This window comes from Urocampus carinirostris, chromosome 5, assembly GCF_059441175.1.
Source record: "Urocampus carinirostris isolate Australia breed hairy pipefish chromosome 5, RoL_Ucar_1.0, whole genome shotgun sequence".
Classification (NCBI taxonomy): domain Eukaryota; kingdom Metazoa; phylum Chordata; class Actinopteri; order Syngnathiformes; family Syngnathidae; genus Urocampus; species Urocampus carinirostris.
Genome location: NC_142353.1, coordinates 37288154 through 37305752, shown reverse-complemented (window position 1 = coordinate 37305752; position 17599 = coordinate 37288154). Strand labels below are relative to the sequence as shown.

The window sequence follows — 17599 nt, the reverse complement described above, 5'->3', positions numbered from 1 at the left end:
TTGACTAGACATGAGCTCAATCAGGGAACAAATTCATCTCGTATGCGGTATATGAATATTCTAGATCTCTGGCCAGGTTCTTGGACATGTGTCTCTTTGTGGTGTGCTTGTGGCTCTACAAACATGGAAACATGAATTCATTGAGAGTTCATTCAGAGCTTCAAGGATCTAGGTGTTTGGATCATTCTGGACTCTGCCCTGCATGTGTGCCACAAGAATTTTGGAATCAATCTGTGTTGTTTTCATAGGTTTAGATATGCCAAAGATCATTTGTATTCGGTTGTCTGGAAAAAAAGAGTTGTTAGACATACATCATCAACCATTAATGCATACCTGTCAACCTCCACGGCTCTATTCCCTTACAAACTGTCGTATTTTCCCTTACAAAATACAAAATAATCTTACACCATATTTTTATGTAGTTTATTATGTTATATTGTACACGTGTTTCGTTATGTCATATATATTGTTAATTAACTTTTTGTTGTGAGATCCTGAGTTGCTCGACAGGAATGAGGTTTATTATAAAAAAGTTCAAAAATGAAGTCGCTTGGACGTTTACTGTAGAAGGAAAAAATACATGCAAATAGAATTAAGTAGAATAATATTATTAAATTATGAATTCATTTTCTGCATTAAATTATTGTTGGTAATATACTGATTAAAGGAATAACCACAAACCTGTCTTTTTTATTTTCTCCTTTCATACTTCATTTTTTTCTTAACTCTTTTATACAACATAATAATTCGTAATATAATGCCTCAAAGCAAGTGAGCCGTTTGAGAGCTTTTTAATGAGTTGAGCCAAAAAAGCCGGTTCTCTAAAAAGAGACGGACTTCATTTCACTACACAACTAACACGGAATGATGCATGATGGGAAATCCCCAGGCGGCAGACGCATGCGCACAGTAGCATCAAACCGCTCGCTTCGTTTGCAACGAAAAAAACGATACCGAGATAGAGGCTTCCGCGGCGAACTCGTTTGACTTGATCGATTTGCCGTTTCGTGATAGTCGGCGTATACCGGATGGTACCCATAATTGACAAATTTGCGTTTTTCCGTACAGATTTTCTTGTACGTCGTACACGTCTTAAAATGCATAATAAACGTACTTTGTACGGCAAAAACGTACAGCTTGACAGGTATGTTAATGTGCTCTGGGATCGTCTGTCTGCCCCAATTTAAGTTCACCTGAAGTTCTTGACATGGTCCTCCACACCAGTCAAATTTAGGCATTGTGTAAGAGCCTGGTTGTAGATAAGAGCCTGAGTGGACGATCCCCAGTTGACGTCTATCGCATTTGGACACGATGGAGTAAAGATATAAGCGAAATAAGGCTGGAATTGTGCAAAGTCGACAACGCCGGAGGGTCACCTGGCTTCTTGTAGCTGACGTAGATGTAAAGCGCCAACACGATGAGCAACGTGACCAGCGCTGCCCACCAGTTAATCACAAACATCACCACGCAGCACAAAATGGCCCCCGCCAGGGAAACCCACATATTGTAATACTTGAAGCTGGGACGCCATCCTGTGGCGACAATCAGTATCCATCAAGAATTGGCTATCCGCGAGCGAGATTGTCAAGCTTACCGGGAGAGTTGGCCAGCGAGGCGTGAAAAACGGAGAAGTTGATGAGAGCGTAGGAGGCCAGAAAAAAGTTGGAGATGATCGGAGCGATGATGTTCAACTCAGCTAGAGGGGGGGGGACAAAAAACGAACAGGGTAACGATAATATGCAGAGGAATGTGTCGATCGGCTACCGATGAGGATGAAGGCCAGGCCGATGCAGAAGGTTAGCACGTAGCCGCGCAAAGGCTCGTTGTTCTTGCCGTAACCTTTGGCGAAGACGCCCAGGCCTGGATAGATGTTGTCTTTGCACAGAGCCTAAGCACACAACAATGCAGACATATACAAAAACATACACAATTGTGAGTACTGGTACCAGGTATTGGTTTTTGGGTCGGTACAGACTATTTCTAACCCTGGAGAACCCACGAGTGTCATGATTACCGATATGCTTCACCTGTCACCTGCCTCGGACTCCGATTCGCTCCCGGTCCCTTTTTAAACCCTCGTCTATCTGTCACCTGTTGTCAGTCCGTCTGCGGACTTCAGTTTACTCTAGGAAAGCTTTTCGACTGCAAGGAAGACAGAGAAACCCCAAGAACTGACTGTGTTTTTCCTCAGGGAATTAAGTAGACACTCTGGATTTGGTTTTTAATGCCTGCAATAGTTTGATACGACAAGATTGACCAGAAACAACTGCGAGTGTCTGCGTGGCTAATTTTGTGACTGTATTTATTTTGGGATTGTAATTGGATTTTTTTTGTTGTCTTTTGAATTAAGGCTGTATATATACTATGCATTCGATTCGGAATGCTTGCAAGGAATAATCATTCACCAAGAAACACTTTGAGTTGCTGTCTGTCTCTTCCTGTCTGATACCTTGCTATAATCTCCAGTATCGGGTATCGTTCCCGTCTATCTCGTCCTGTTTGATATCGGTCTCCAGTGTCTGGTATCGTTCCCGCCTATCTCGTCCTGTTTGATATCGGACTCCAGTCTCCAGTGTCTGGTATCGATCCCGTCTGTCTCGTCCTGTCCGGTATCTTGCTCCAGTGTCCGTTATCGACCCTGTCTGTCTCCTCCTGTCCGGTATCTTGCTCCATTCTCCAGTGTTTGGTATCGATGCCGTCTGTCTCGTACTGTCTGATACCTTGCTATAATCTCCAGTATCAGATATTGTTCCCGTTTATCTCGTCCTGTTTGATATCAGACTCCAGTCTCCAATCTCTGGTATTGATACCACGATTACCGATATGCCTCACCTGTCACCTGCCTCGGACTCCGATTGGCTCCCGGTCCCTTTTTAAACCCTCGTCTATCTGTCACTTGTTGTCAATCCGTCTGCGAACCTCAGTTTACTCTAGCGAAGCTTTTCAACCCTGACTCACTCCTGTTTTGGCTCCCGTCTGTTTCCTGGCTTCAACCTGTTTTTTGATCTTGACCATGTCTACACTCCTCTCCTGGCTTTCGACTCGTTGCTGATCCCGACCATGTTTTTTGCTCTCCTGTCCCGGCTACTAACCGGATTTTTCCGACACCGCCATCGCTCGCCACGGAAGTGCCACTTCCGCGTTCAGAGCGACCTGCTTCCCGCCACCAGCGATCACCGGATCGTGTGTGCAATCCTTTCCCTTCTTCCCAATAAAACTGAGAGAAACGTACGCAAGTGGGTCCTGTCTCCGTTCTGGTCTTGACTACGGGTCAGGAATTTGCAAAGAAGAATAGGGTTCTTGGGTTCTCCAGTGTTAAAGTATCTGTACTTGCAGTATTGAATACCCTCTTAAATCTAAACCCAGTGGCCCTTTAACAACGAGGAACTACAAATTGCAGGAATAATAGATTTTTACAGGAAATATTTTATTGGGAAGTTAATTCTTTAAAGCAGGGGTCAGCAACCTTTTCGGTGTGGAGTACCGTTTTTAAATGTCCTTGTAAATCAGTGTGCCGCACCAAGATTAATGACTCGCACAACAATTTTTTTATATCCAACAGAGCTGTCATTTTACACCAGTCCAAATATACAACATGGATATACATAGAAATCCTATAACTGACCAATTTTATCCTCCACTCTTCTTGTTCATTAACAAACTAAAAAATGAACGTGAGCAACATGTGGAAAGGCCTATAGACATCCATGACTTCAACCATTCTTTATCAACAATGGACTACAATCAAAAAACAAGTGATATGCATAGCTAACTTACCATTCATCAATAAAATCTTAGTTAAGAAACTATCAAAACTTGAAACACACACACACACACCTTTAATATATTCGCCATCAGTGAAGGGATTTCCGTGCTTTGCCATGCAGTGAGCAATGTGATAGCTTGCTTCAATGGTGAGTTTTTAGCAGTGACAAAGGTTTTCAGGGTATGTGTTTGTTTGCCGTACCTGGACACAGCGCTCACGTTTAGCATCCCGGGCGCTAACGTGTAGCCACCCGGAGCTACCCGGACCGGAGCTATCCGGAGCTAACCGGCTTCAGCGCCGTTAGACAGAGGCACGAAAGCCTGCGGGAATCGGAGAGGAGGTGGACTCGCTAACACGAGGTGGTGTATCCCTGGGCACAAAGATTTCCATCTGCCGCAAGGATGTCGGACTTTTGGACTAGCGTGTGACGTCACCCACTCCGCTAAACAACAACAAGCACCCCGAGGGCATCATGTTAATCTGTTAATAAACAACAAGGGAGACTGCTGGAAGTGTGAATTTTCCTGCGGAGATGAATAAATTATCTATCTATTTATCTATCCATCTATCTATTTTAATGTCTCCGCCTTTCCAGACTCGTCCTTGAATTCACGTTCGTGTTTCGTCTCGTAACGACGTTTAACACTTGACGTGCGAGGTACAAAACTCTCGAAGCATAATGCACAAACAGCACGGTCATTTTTTGCACAAAGCCTCAGTCATCCATCCACGCTGGCTGAAAAGAACAAGATTGTGTCGCTGGAGGAGCTGTCGTGATTCGTTCATTTATCGCGCCGGTGTTTCTGCAGCTGGGTTAAAACGCGGCTCTTTCCTCCTTTTGCGAGGCGTGGCGCAGACACACGAAGCAGAGGAGCAAGGGTGCTACCGTAAAGCCTCTAAATAACACTGCGCGCAACTGAAAATGTCTAAATTTCACCTAAAAATGCGCATGAAAAATAAAAATCATTATTATTTTGACGTGTGCTCGCGTGCCACTGCTGGCACGTGTGTCACAGGTTGCCGACCCCTGCTTTAAAGGTATCAAAGGTATCAATGTTGAACGTTGCTACACTTTTAAACACTTGTTGAGTTTAGATGATTTAAAAAGTGTATATATATTTTTTTTTACCTGAAAGACTTTTGGGGCGCTGACCAAGGAGGCTAAAGCGGAAGAAAGAGTGGCCGAGAAGATTCCCGCCGTGATGAGAGGCCCAAATGCCGACGCCAAACTCATTGCCTGCAAGGTAGGTTTTAGGACTTAGAATCAAATTTTCCAACCCAAAACAGCAGGGTTGGGTAGGGTTACTTTAACTGGATTACTTTCAATGACTTTTGGATGACTCCAATACCAAATATGCTCATAAAAGACAAACGAAACTCATCTCATCTCATCAGCCGTACCGCTTATCCTCATTAGGGTCGCGGGGGAGGCTGGAGCCCATCCCAGCCATCTCCGGGCAGTGGGCAGGGGACACCCTGAACTGGTTGCCAGCCAATCGCAGGGCACACAGGGACAGACAACTCATTCGCTCATTCACACCTAGGGACAATTTGGACCGGCCAATTCACCTGAAATGCATGTTTTTGGAACGTGGGAGGAAACCGGAGTGCCCGGAGGAAACCCATGCAAGCACGGGGAGAACATACAAACTCCGCACAGGAAGTCTGGAGCTGGATTTGAACCCACGACAGGTTCCCATGACATGAACTGTGCCGCACAAGCGCTAACCACTGCGCCGCCGTGCTGCCACAAACTAAATATGAATAAAACGATGACTCACAACACGTGGTAAGCTTTCTCTCCTGGCTCTTTGATCTCCGGCAAAACTAACATAAAAATTTTCCGTTACTCCCCAAGCCTGCACAAAATTTAGTAATTGTATTCATATTTAGTTTATTTTGTCTTTTATTAGCATATTTGGTATTGGAGTACCGTATTTTCCGCACTATAGGGCGCACCGGGTTTTAGGGCGCACCCCCAAAAAATGGTTTTTGGTCCTATATCTTCCATACATAAGGCGCACCGGATTATAAGGCGCTACAATGGGAACGTGGACAAAACAGTCAGATAGTTCAGTCCAACTTATTACCCCCTTAACATTCCCAAAGCTTGCAAATAAGCAAATACGTGTTGTAGACACGTGCGGATGCGGTGTCCGTACGATGTCACTCAAATGCATCGGTCCAAATATCATTCGGAAGGTTAAAGTCTTGGGATTCAAGGAATGCCAACCATTCCTTAGTTTCTATTTTCTTTTTCGCTTGCAACTTTACTGTGCATATGACAATAAAGACTTGGAATTGGGTTTAATTCTAAAAAAGCCCCATCACAGAAACATCGAAATCACTCTGAAACAAGATACTGGGAAAACATATAGCCAGAGTAGCTCACCGAAGTCGATGCGTTCAATAATAATGTGCAACCATGGTCCTCTTATATCCGTGAGTGTAGTAAATCCAGGAGAGTAAAATATTTACAAATACAGAATGGTAAAACATGTTTGCTCTATGCCAACCAAACTTGCTATTCACATTCATCTTTTTCAGCCAATTGCAGGCTTTGTTTTGCCCCTTTAGCCTATGCGAGCCTGTAAATGATGAAAAGGATCCGCCCCCTTTACCTCCGAATAACTTACAATAGTGACTGATTCAAATGATGATTGACACATTGGTTAGCCAATGAAACGCCGGTATATAAATCCCAGCATACACCGGGGACGACTTCGCCTTCGGGGGGAAATCGAGTCGGCGGCTGCTTGCTTTAATTGCAAGATTTTGCGACTTAATATTGATCCATATATAAGGCGCACTGTATTATAAGGCGCATGGTCAGTTTTTGAAAAAAATAAAGTCTTTTACGTGCGCCTTATAGTGCGGAAAATACGGTAATCCAAAAGTAATTGAAAGTAATCAAGTTAAAGTAACCCTCCCCAACCCTGCAAACAAGTCAAGAAAACAGTTGTTCCACTTTCAAAGGTTATAGGTGTTTTTACCGGATTCGCGTACTGTAAAACACTCAATTTAAAACTGCCGATCAGATAAATCCCCTGGTTTGTCATGATGCCTAATTAGTTTCACCTGTGCCCGTTCGTTTGGCGCCATCCGCTGCGGGCTACCTGATTGGTTCCCCGTCCTTTTTAATCTCAGTCCTTTCACTCGCCTGTTGTCAGTCCGTCAGCGAACCTCTGTTTCCACAAGGCAAGCATTTTGACCCTGACTCCCGTCGGTCCAGCTTTTTGCACCCGTTTTTCCTCCCGTCCGTTCCTGATTTGTCTCCGGCTACGACCTGTTTTTTTTGACCCCGACCACGTTTGCTCTCCTGTCCAGGCTTACGACCCGTTTTTGATCCCGACCACATTTTTGCGCTCCTGTCCCGGCAATCGACCTGTTTTTTCCGTCTTCGGCACCACCATCTCCTGCTCCGGAAGGTCTACTTCCGCATTTGCAATTTTGTGAGCAGCTTGCTTCCCGCATCCAGCGAGCACCGGATCCTCTTTCTCTCAATAAACTTGTGGTTAACGTTACGCATCTGGGTCCTGATTCCGTTCACCGTTTAGGAAACACATATTTGACCGTGTCTCGTAACTTCTTTTGTCCAAACATGGAATTTATATTTACTTGGAAAACTGGGAAACATACTGTTTTTTTTGTTCTTTTATTTTTATAACTTTACTTTTGTTTGGGGGCATTTTATGTATCTGTTTATTATAGGTATTATTTTTCTAAATGTTCTCTATTTTTCCTATATTTTTGATAAAATAAGATAAATGATATATAAATAAAAGAAAAATAAAATATATTGTTTATTTTAGCTACTATACTTATTTTGAAAAAATTAAAATAAGAAAAAAAAACATTAATCTGATATTAGGAAAATCATACTAAAAATGGGCAAAATATTCTGCCACTGGTGTATGACTAAGAAATAGAGAAAAGGGTAGGCTTGTTTTAAGCATTTTAAGTATTTTCACACGACAAAAGTAAACCGTGTGTTTAACACTGCATTGTAAAATCAATGAATCCAATTTTCGCATCTTGAAACATTGGTCAAGTAGAAGTAGGCAACTGCACCTCATATATAAATGTCATGTCCTACACGGTTGTCATGGCGCCCAGCTGGCCCCGCCCCTTGACACTGGCTCACCTGCATTTTCCTGATTACTCCTATGGGTACTTAAACGTGCCTTTTGGAACTGCCCTTGGCCAGATCGATGTTTACCCTTGTTGAAAACCTGTTCATGCCTGTTTGATACCTGTTTATTCTTGTTTTGCTTGTTGGACTTTTTTGCACTTCGGTGTAACATTCTGAGAGATTCCTGCAAGTTCTGTTTAATCCCGTTAAATGCCTAGTCTGTAGTTTTGCCTGCATTTGAGCCTGCTTTGTTTTGTTTTTGGTCCGTTTGTGTGCGGGACAACTTTTCTTTCTCAATTAAAGTGACGGATCGTCTACGCCAGGGGTGTCAAACTCATTTTAACTCGGGGGCCACACGATAGAACAAACATTCTGTCGGGGGCCGGACGAGTAGATTAAAGAGAAAGAAAAAGAGAGATAAAGAAATAAGAGAAAGAGGGAGGGAAAAGAAGACAGAGGGCGGGACAAAGAAAGAGAGAGAGGGAGAGAGCGTGAGAAACAAAAGAGATAAAGAGAAGTCGTGAGAGAGGGGGAAAGAAAGGGAGAGGAAGAAGAAATTCAAAGAGAAAGAGAGAAAGAGAGAAAAGAAAGCGCAAAGGGTAGGAAAAGAGAAAGAGAAAAGAGAGAAAAGGAAAAAAGCAAGATAATAAAAGATGAAGATAATAAAAGAGCAACAAAGGAAGAGAAAGAGAGAGACACAGAAAGTGAAAGACACAGAAACAGAGAGTGGGAGAAAAGGGGTGGAAGAGAGAGAGAGAGAGAGAGAGAGAGAGAGAGAGAGAGAGAGAGAGAGAGAGAGAGAGAGAGAGAGAGAGAGAGAGAGAGAGAGAGAGAGAGAGAGAGAGAGAGAGAGAGAGAGAGAGAGAGAGAGAGAGAGAGAAATACAAGTACAGTGTCTTGTGAGAGGCACCTGGCTTTGGCAACATCAAGTTGACCTATTTCAACCTGCAGCTTGTTTTTCTCTTGCGCTTCTCTGAGTGTGGTCTCGCGGGCCGGATTCAATCCCTTAGCGGGCCTGATCTGGCCCGCGGGCCGCCTCTTTGACACCTGTGGTCTACGCAAATGAGTTCCAACTTCCTGATTCGCGACCCGTTTCTTGACAATAAAGTGACTATCCAATCCTTGTTTCTATGTGATGTTATGTGCCTAATAACATAAGAACTACAAATAATGCCACATTGTTACTGAGCATGCGCTGTGTGTACCCTAGTGTTTACAGTTCTATGTTATGGTTTAGTTTACTCAATTGAATCAAAAGTAAACGCACTGCTTTTGACCGTCAGTAAAAAAAGGGTTACCCCGTTCCTGAAAACATAACACAGTTATTTACAACGGCGTTATTCCCACCACTGGTGACAAATCTTGGAAATCTCTTGATGGGGTCCCAACCAGTGTTCCCTCTAAGCTGCGCACGTGCGCAATTGCGCACCGCTCGCACATTCTCAGCGCACAAGAAAATCTAGCCGGCGCACAAAAATCAGGGCTCAAAATTACTAATTAAGAAGCGACTTAAGTCAAAGTTACAGTGCATGAAGGTGAAAATACACGGGTTCCCCTGACGTTGTGTCCTAAATGCGGTATTTTGAAGTCGAGTCGAAGTAGAACGAAGTTGAGTAAAGTTAGTAGAGTTGGTCGAGAACCGGCTTCTTCGGCTCGGCTCACTAAAAGGAACCGGCTCTTTCGGGTCCTAAACGGCTCTTCGGGTTGTTTTTGCTTCTTTTATCCCAACATGACCAAATATTATGTAAAATTATGCACAAAATGACCTAAAGGAAGGGGGGAATAGAACAAAAACAGAAAAAAATACCCAAATGAAAAAGAAGTGAAAAGTTAAGAAAAAAAAGAAACAAAAGGAAGTGAAAAAAGAAGGAAAAATTTAGAAAAAATCCATAAAAAAAGAAGAGAAAGAATTGTATGAAAAAAGAAAATAGAGAACAAAAAGAAAAAAGTAACAGCTCGGAAAAAATAAACACTATGAGATTTTTTTTAAAGGAATTAAAAAAAAAAAGTGGAAAAAAAACACGGAAAAAAGAAGAAAAAGTTTGTGTTGCATTCAAATAATTTCCAATGAAACGGCTCTTCAGGTTGTTTTTGCTTCTTTAATCTTAACATGACCAAATATTATGTACAATTATGCACAAAATGACTTAAGGGAATGGGAAAATAAAACAAAAAAGAAAAAAATACCAAAATGAAAAAGTAATGAAAACCTGAGAAAAAAAGAAACAAAAGTAAGAGAAAAAACGAAGGAAAATTTTAAAAAAATAGCCAGAAAAAAAGAAAGGAAAAAAAATGTAGGGAAAAGGTAAATGGAGAACAAAAAATAAACACAATGAGACTTTTTTTTAAAGGAATTAAAAAAAAAACTAGAAAATAACACGGAAAAAAGTTTGTGTTGCATTCAAATAATTTCCAATGATATCAAGTGAATCTTGTTGCCAACATTTTACTTCCACTAAAAATGTGATTAAGTAGAGTTCTGTATATTACAACCGACTAAATAAACCCCCAAAAATGTTAATATTTTGCGACAAAATATGTCAGGAAATAAAAAGAAATGGATATCTTGTGAAAGAATTGTTTGTAGGCCGTACAACCTTTGCAATAGTACACGAGTCAATTCATTCAAAAGAGAAAAATCATTTTGCATTGCCGGAAACTCAGCAAAATGTAACTTGATGTCAAGTTTTGGACATATTTGATAATGGATTAGTTGCCACACTTGGGATTATGGTTGCTCACTGTTGTTTCAAGCATTGCTCACCGACTTTGTGTGAACGCTCAGACCCGTGGAAAATGACAGGGAACTTTGGTCCCAACTGACACGTACCCCAACCCACTGCTTGGTTTTACATGTCACAGGGGAGAACAGAAATCTCCGCAACAGTCAGTGTGGGTGCATGTGTGTGCGTAGGCGTCCATCGACAATGTGTTGATTCTTTAACGCACAAAACTTGCGACTCACAATAACAGTCACGCTTTTGTCCCCGCACACACAAACACTACACACGACCCGTTTTTGATCCCGACCGCATTTTTGCGCTAATTTCTTCATTTAAAAACTAATTTTGTTACCCCCAGATTACTGAAACCCAAAAGTTAAAAATGAGCATATACTCCTCTTCAAACTGCTTATAAATAGCCACATAATAAAAAAAATCGAAGAAAACGTGTACCCTTTATATTTCGTGGTTTGTGCAATCTTGATAGCTTGCAAACTAACACTTATTGTAGCCGAGACACTCCATATCCATTTTGTCTTTTGTCTTCAAATGTATCAAATATTTCCATTTCTACGTAATGTCCAAGTCTGTTTTCTTATTTTATTCAGCCATGGTGTATTTCATAGTTTTACAAATAAAAATACCAAAATTTATTACTTTTTTCCCGTGAATTGTGTTCTCACGTTTGCTCCATACATATTTCTTGTTCCTGTATAAATTACAGCCATTTTCCACGCATTGCCTACCACTCGCAGCTAGTGACCAATTACGCTGTTATGAATAACACCGTTACGTTTTTATTTTCAGTAACGGGGTCGTCTAACTAATTATATTATCCGTTTTGTGTGCTTACGTATGTTTTTTTGTGTGTATTTACGTAAGTTTTGTGTCTTTAAGTAGGTTTTTGTGTGTTTATGTACATCTTTGTGATGTTTACGTACGTTTTAGTGTGTGTTTACATGGGTTTTACATGTTTTTTTGTACGTTTTTGTGCTTTTTCACATGTTTTGTGCGTGTTTTTGTAGATTTTTGTGTGTATTCATGTACGTCTTTGTGCATGTTTTCGTACGTTTTTGTATTTTTTTTTTAGATTTTTGTGTGTGTTTATGTACAATTTATGTGTTTATATACCTTTTATGCGTTTATGTACGTTCTTGTGTGTGTTTACATATGTTTTGGTGCATTTTTGTGCATTTTTACGTGCATTTTTGTGCGTCATGTACATGTCATGTTTTTACGTACCTTTTGAGTGATTATGTAGGTTTTCGTGTTTGTTTATGTACCACATTGTGCATGTTTTTGTTCGTTTTGGTGTTTGTTTTTGTAGATTTTTGTGTGTGTTTATGTATATTTTATGTGTTTATGTACCTTTTCAGTGTTTTCGTACGTTTTTGTGTGTGTGTACATATGTTTCGGTGCATTTTTGTGCATTTTTACGTGCATTTTTGTACGTGTTTATGTACATATCATGATTTTACGTACTTTTTGAGTGTTTACGTAGGTTTTCGTGTGTGTTTATGTACCACGTTGCGCATGTTTTTGTACGTTTTTGTGTTTGTTTTTTGGGGATTTTTGTGTGTGTTTATGTACATTTTACGAGTTTATGTACCTTCTCAGTGTTTATGTACGTTTTTGAGGGCGTTTACATATGTTTCTGCGCGTTTTGTGCATTTCTACCTACATTTTTGTATTTGTTCATGTACATGTCATGTTTTAACGTACCTTTTGAGTGTTTACGTAGGTTTTCGCGTGTGTTTATGTACCACATTGTGCATGTTTACGTACGTTTTGGTGTTTGTTTTTGTAGATATTTGTGTTTGTTCATGTGATTTTGTGTGTTTATGTATCTTTTCAGTGTTTACGTACGTTTTTGTGTGTGTTTACGTACATTTTTGTGCGTGTTCATGTACATTTCATGTTTTTACGTACCTTTTGAGTGATTATGTAGGTTTTCGTGTGTGTTTATGTACCACATTGTGCATGTTTTCGTACGTTTTGGTGTTTCTTTTTGTGGATTTTTGTGTGTGTGTGTGTATGTAAATTTAATGTGTTTATGTACCTTTTCAGTGATTACGTACGTTTTTGTGCGTGTTTATGTAGATTTTTGTGCGTATTTATATACTTTTTCTTTTGAGTGTTAACGTAGGTTTTCGTGTGTGTTTATGAACCACATTGTGCATGTTTTCGTACGTTTTGGTGTTTGTTTACATACGTTTTTGTGCATTTTTGCGTACATTTTTGTGGGTTTATACGTGTTTTTGTGTGTGTTTATGTACGTTTTAGTGTGTGTTTACGTATGTTATTTTGTGTGTTTATGTACATTTTATGTGTTTATGTACCTTTTCAGTGTTTACGTAGGTTTTTGTGTGTGTTTATGTACGTCTTTGTCCATGTTTACGTATGTTTTTGTGTGTGTTTACATATATTTCTGCGCGTTTCTGTGCATTTTCACGTACATTTTTACGTACATTTTTGTGCGTGTTTATGTACATTTCATGTTTTTACGTACCTTTTAAGCGTTTATGTAGGTTTTCTTGTCTGTTTAGGTACCTCATTGTCCATGTTTTTGAACGTTTTTGCACGTTTTTGTGTACATTTTCGTGCGTTTTTACAAATGTTTTTTTTGTGTGTGTGTTTACGTATGTTTTAGTGCGTGTTTACGTACGATTTTATGCGTGTTTACATAGATTTTTGTGTGTCTTTATGTACATTTTATATGTTTATGTACCTTTTCAGTGTTTACGTAGGTTTTTGTGTGTGTTTACAGATGTTTCTGCGCGTTTTTGCGCATTTTTACGTATGTTTTTGTGTCACTTTATGTACGTCTCTATGCGTGTTATTTCATGATATTGTTTACTGTTTATTTTTGTGGCACTTCAAGTAAATGAGAAATCTGCTGCTGGTGAGGTGCAATAAACATTACATGGTTCTATCCAGGGTTGGGTAGGGTTACTTTAACTGGATTACTTTCAATTACTTTTGGATTACTCCAATACCAAATATGCTAATAAAAGACAAAAGAAACTAAATATGAATAAAATGATGACTCACAACACGTGGTAAGCTTTCTCTCCTGGCTTTGATCTCTTTGATCTCTGTCAAAACGAACATAAAATGCGACAGAAACAAAATGAAAATAAATTCAAACAGCTTGCCAACATTATTTTTGCCGTTCCATGTATTCCGTTACTCCCCAAGCCTGCACAAAAATTAGTCATTTTATTCATATTTAGTTTCTTTTGTCTTTTATTAGCATATTTGGTATTGGAGTCATCCAAAAGTAATTCAAAATAACCAAGTTAAAGTAACCCTACCCAACCCTGTCGATGACACAACTACATGTCTCTTCTTCCCCACCGTCTCGAATCCTGCTCAGAAAATCTTTGACATAGAACTTTTTTTTTTAAAGTGATGGGAATAGTTACTTTCCCTGTTAACATATTACGTCTACTTTAGAGTTATTCCAGTACTAACTCAGTTACTTTTTGGAAGAAGTATTACTTTTTTGAAGTAAGGTGCCCAACCACCAATGCACCACATTCTACAGGGGCACCATAGAGAGCATCCTGACTAGCTGTATCTCTGTGTGGTGTGGAGGCTGCAGTGCCACCGACTGGGGTAGTGTGAGGAGGGTGACGAGGACAGCAGAGAAAGTCATTGGGACTTCTCTCCCCTCCATTCAGGACATTGGCCAGAAGCGCTGCCTATCCCGAGCCAAGAACATCATTAGGGACCCCTCTCACCCCCATCATGGACTGTTCACTCTGCTAGCCTCTGGGCAGAGGTACTGCAGTGTGCGGTGGAGGACCACCAGGTTCCACAATAGTCTTGTCCCCCTGGTCATTAGGCTGTTAAATGGTCAATCACACACATAGTAAGTCTACACTGCTGCTAATCTGTACATCTGTTTGTCTGTTTTTGTTTTTTGCACTACTAGGAGTTCTATATACCTAGCCACTCCTTTGCACATCTGTTCTCCTCTGCACTATCGTACTCCAGTGTTATTGTTATTGTATAGTGACTTGTTTACCTGACTGCCCATTTTGCACATCTGGTAAGCTGCTCCTCTTGCACTCTTTGCACTACTGTATAATACTATACATGCCTATAATGATTTAATATATTATAAGTACTTCAATACTCCAACTCAATACAACATTTTATTTATATCTGTACATTCAAGAAAACTGTGCGGGTCAGATGTATCGACATTTCGTTCTGTATACACGTGTACAAGAATGACAATAAAGTATATCTGAATCTCAATCTGAACACTGCTCCCAACTCTACCCCTAATACTGTGTGTTGACATTGTAGCTGCAGCCATATTACCTGGAAGTCATTCATGAGGCCGTACTGGCATCCTCCCTCTTTGCAGATGGAGAAGTCGTAGCCCAGCGTGCAAGCGGCGCCTTCGGTGCAGTTGACGGTGTCGATGATGGTGTCGTTGACGTCCCCCGTGGCGTCCCTCACCATGCAAGAGCCTGCAAAACCCTCAGCCGGGTTAGCGCGCCGTCACCACGCGAGACGGTGACGTGGGACCAACCTGCCGAGATGGCCACGCCCACGTAGGTGAGGCCCGTGATGAGGATGGCGAGCAGCGTTCCTTTAGGGATGGCAGACTGGGGGTCCTTTCAAAGATGGACACCATTCATATGGTTGGACCTGTGTTTGGAGTTACTTGCTAGCCATTATATAGCGAACCAGCACGATAAACTGAGATACATCCATCCATTATCTGCACCGCTTATCCTCATTAGGGTCGCGGGGGTGCTGGAGCCCATCCCAGCTATCTTCGGGCAGTGGGCAGGGGACACCCTCAACTGGTTGCCGGCCAATTGCAGGGCACACAGGGACAGACAATTCACTCGCTCATTCACACCTAGGGACAATTTGGACCGGCCAATTCACCTGAAATGCATGTTTTTGGAATGTGGGAGGAAACCAGAGTGCCCGGAGGAAACCCACGCAAGCACTGGGAGAACATGCAAACTCCACACAGGAAATTCGATATCATGACCTCAGAACTGTGCCGCACACGAGCTAACTACTGCGCAGCCGTGCTGCATCCATCCATTATCTGCACCGCTTATCTTCAGCAGGGTCGCAGGGGAGCTTGAGCCCATCCCGGCTATCTTCGGGCAGTGGGCAGGGGACACCCTGAACTGGTTCGCCAGCCAATCGCAGGGCACACAGGGACAGACAATTCACTCGCTCATTCACACCTAGGGACCGGCCAATTCACCTGAAATGCATGTTTTTGGAATGTGGGAGGAAACCGGAGCGCCGGAGGAAACCCACGCAAGCACAGGGAGAACATGCAAACTCCACACAGGAAGTTCGATATCATGACCTCAGAACTGTGCCGCACACGCGCTAACTACTGCGCTGCCGTGCTGCATCCATCCATCCATTATCTGCGCCACTTATCCTCAGAAGGGTCGCGGGGGTGCTGGAGCCCATCCCAGCTATCCTCTGGCAGTAGGCAGTGGACACCCTGAACTGGTTGCCAGCCAGAGACAGACAATTCACTCACTCATTCACACCTAGGGACAATTTGGACCGGCCAATTAACCTGACATGCATGTTTTTGGAATGTGGGAGGAAACCGGAGCGCCCGGAGGAAACCCACGCAAGCACAGGGAGAACATGCAAACTCCGAACAGAATAGCTATTAGCTGGATTTGAACCCATGACCTCAGAACTGTGCCGCATTTTTCCTAAATCACATGTGTCACACTCATGACCCGCGGGCCAAACTGTCTCGCCACATCATTTTCTGAGGCTTGAGAGTCATTTCTGAGAGAAGCACATGAGAAAAATTAACCACATCGCAACAAACAATGACTTGCAGTATCAAATATGTCCACTGGATGTCGCCAAAGCCGGTCGCCACTGGCAAGCACCTATTAGTCAACCAGAGAATATTGAGGAAACACATCCAGGTGTTATTTTACTTAAAACAGAGGTCAAAAATACTATTTTTCGCAAAATAGCACAAAATAGTAAAAAGCCAGGGGTCTCCAACCTGGTACAAGCGGGCACCAGGGTGCCCCTCGAGGACAGCTGAGGTGCACGCAGACCTGTTCTGAGAATAACTCACCAGTCCTGGGTCATTGTGAGTTTCTAGTAAAATTATTCTTTTTGTGGTTGACTGAGTTTCTTTAACCCGACTTCCAATAATTAACCTGGTAATGACATAGTAACAACATAGTAATAACAAGATAATTTGATATTTTAGATATGCATGTCAAACTGGATGCGTTTTGTGCTAATAAGAAAGTTCTTAGCTTGAAAAAGACTGGAGAACCCTGAAAGACATTAAATAAATTTGTATAATAGATATTAAACATATCTTTGTGTAAATATTTTCATCAAAAAATAAAAAGATGACATTTTTTAATCATTAAATCAATTATTTAAATTACTATCTATAGGTTATTTTTTGTCATCTTCCAGACTGTATTAGTTTTAAAATTGTTATTTTTTTATTTTTATTTTTTTTTTACATATACAGATGCTCCCCTACTCACGACCATTCGAGGTACGAAAAACAGTAGATACGAAGATTTTTTTCGGGAAAACGAAAAATATCCGGACATTGCTGTAAGTTAGATTTTGTGAGTAGAGGACAGTACTGTATTACTCCTTTCCGCCGTGACCGGCATCCACCCCGAAAAAGAAATCTGCTTCCTCTTCCTAGTTCGTGTGTAAACATACTACCATATACCGTATCTCCAGCGCGCTAAGAACTTATTGTTTTATAGTTTAATATCTCGTGCATCCATTCAATATGGATGGTGTAAAGTTTAAAGAAGAGGCGAGCGTTTTTTTTTTAAATCAAAGTGCAATAAGAAAGCTTGATGCGGTTGAGAAAATGGTTGGATCACTTTTTTTCGGCCACTTTCTACCACTGAGGAGGAAGTCGCCAAACTTTTGAAGCTCATCTTCCAAAAGTAAATTGAACTTCACTTTATT

General features: G+C 41.3%; 1 protein-coding gene across 1 annotated transcript in view; it reads right to left on the bottom strand.

Annotated features, from left to right (window-relative positions):
- Window positions 1–17599, bottom strand: part of slc12a2l (solute carrier family 12 member 2-like) — a 62530-nt gene that overhangs the window by 21793 nt on the left and 23138 nt on the right. The window contains exons 9-15 of the mRNA XM_088336675.1: window positions 15168–15252; window positions 14954–15105; window positions 4896–5003; window positions 1765–1888; window positions 1595–1696; window positions 1377–1532; window positions 1194–1293 (exon numbers count right to left, since the gene is read on the bottom strand). Coding sequence (XP_088192801.1) covers window positions 1194–1293; window positions 1377–1532; window positions 1595–1696; window positions 1765–1888; window positions 4896–5003; window positions 14954–15105; window positions 15168–15252 — 827 coding nt within the window. The remainder of the gene's footprint in view (window positions 1–1193; window positions 1294–1376; window positions 1533–1594; window positions 1697–1764; window positions 1889–4895; window positions 5004–14953; window positions 15106–15167; window positions 15253–17599) is intronic.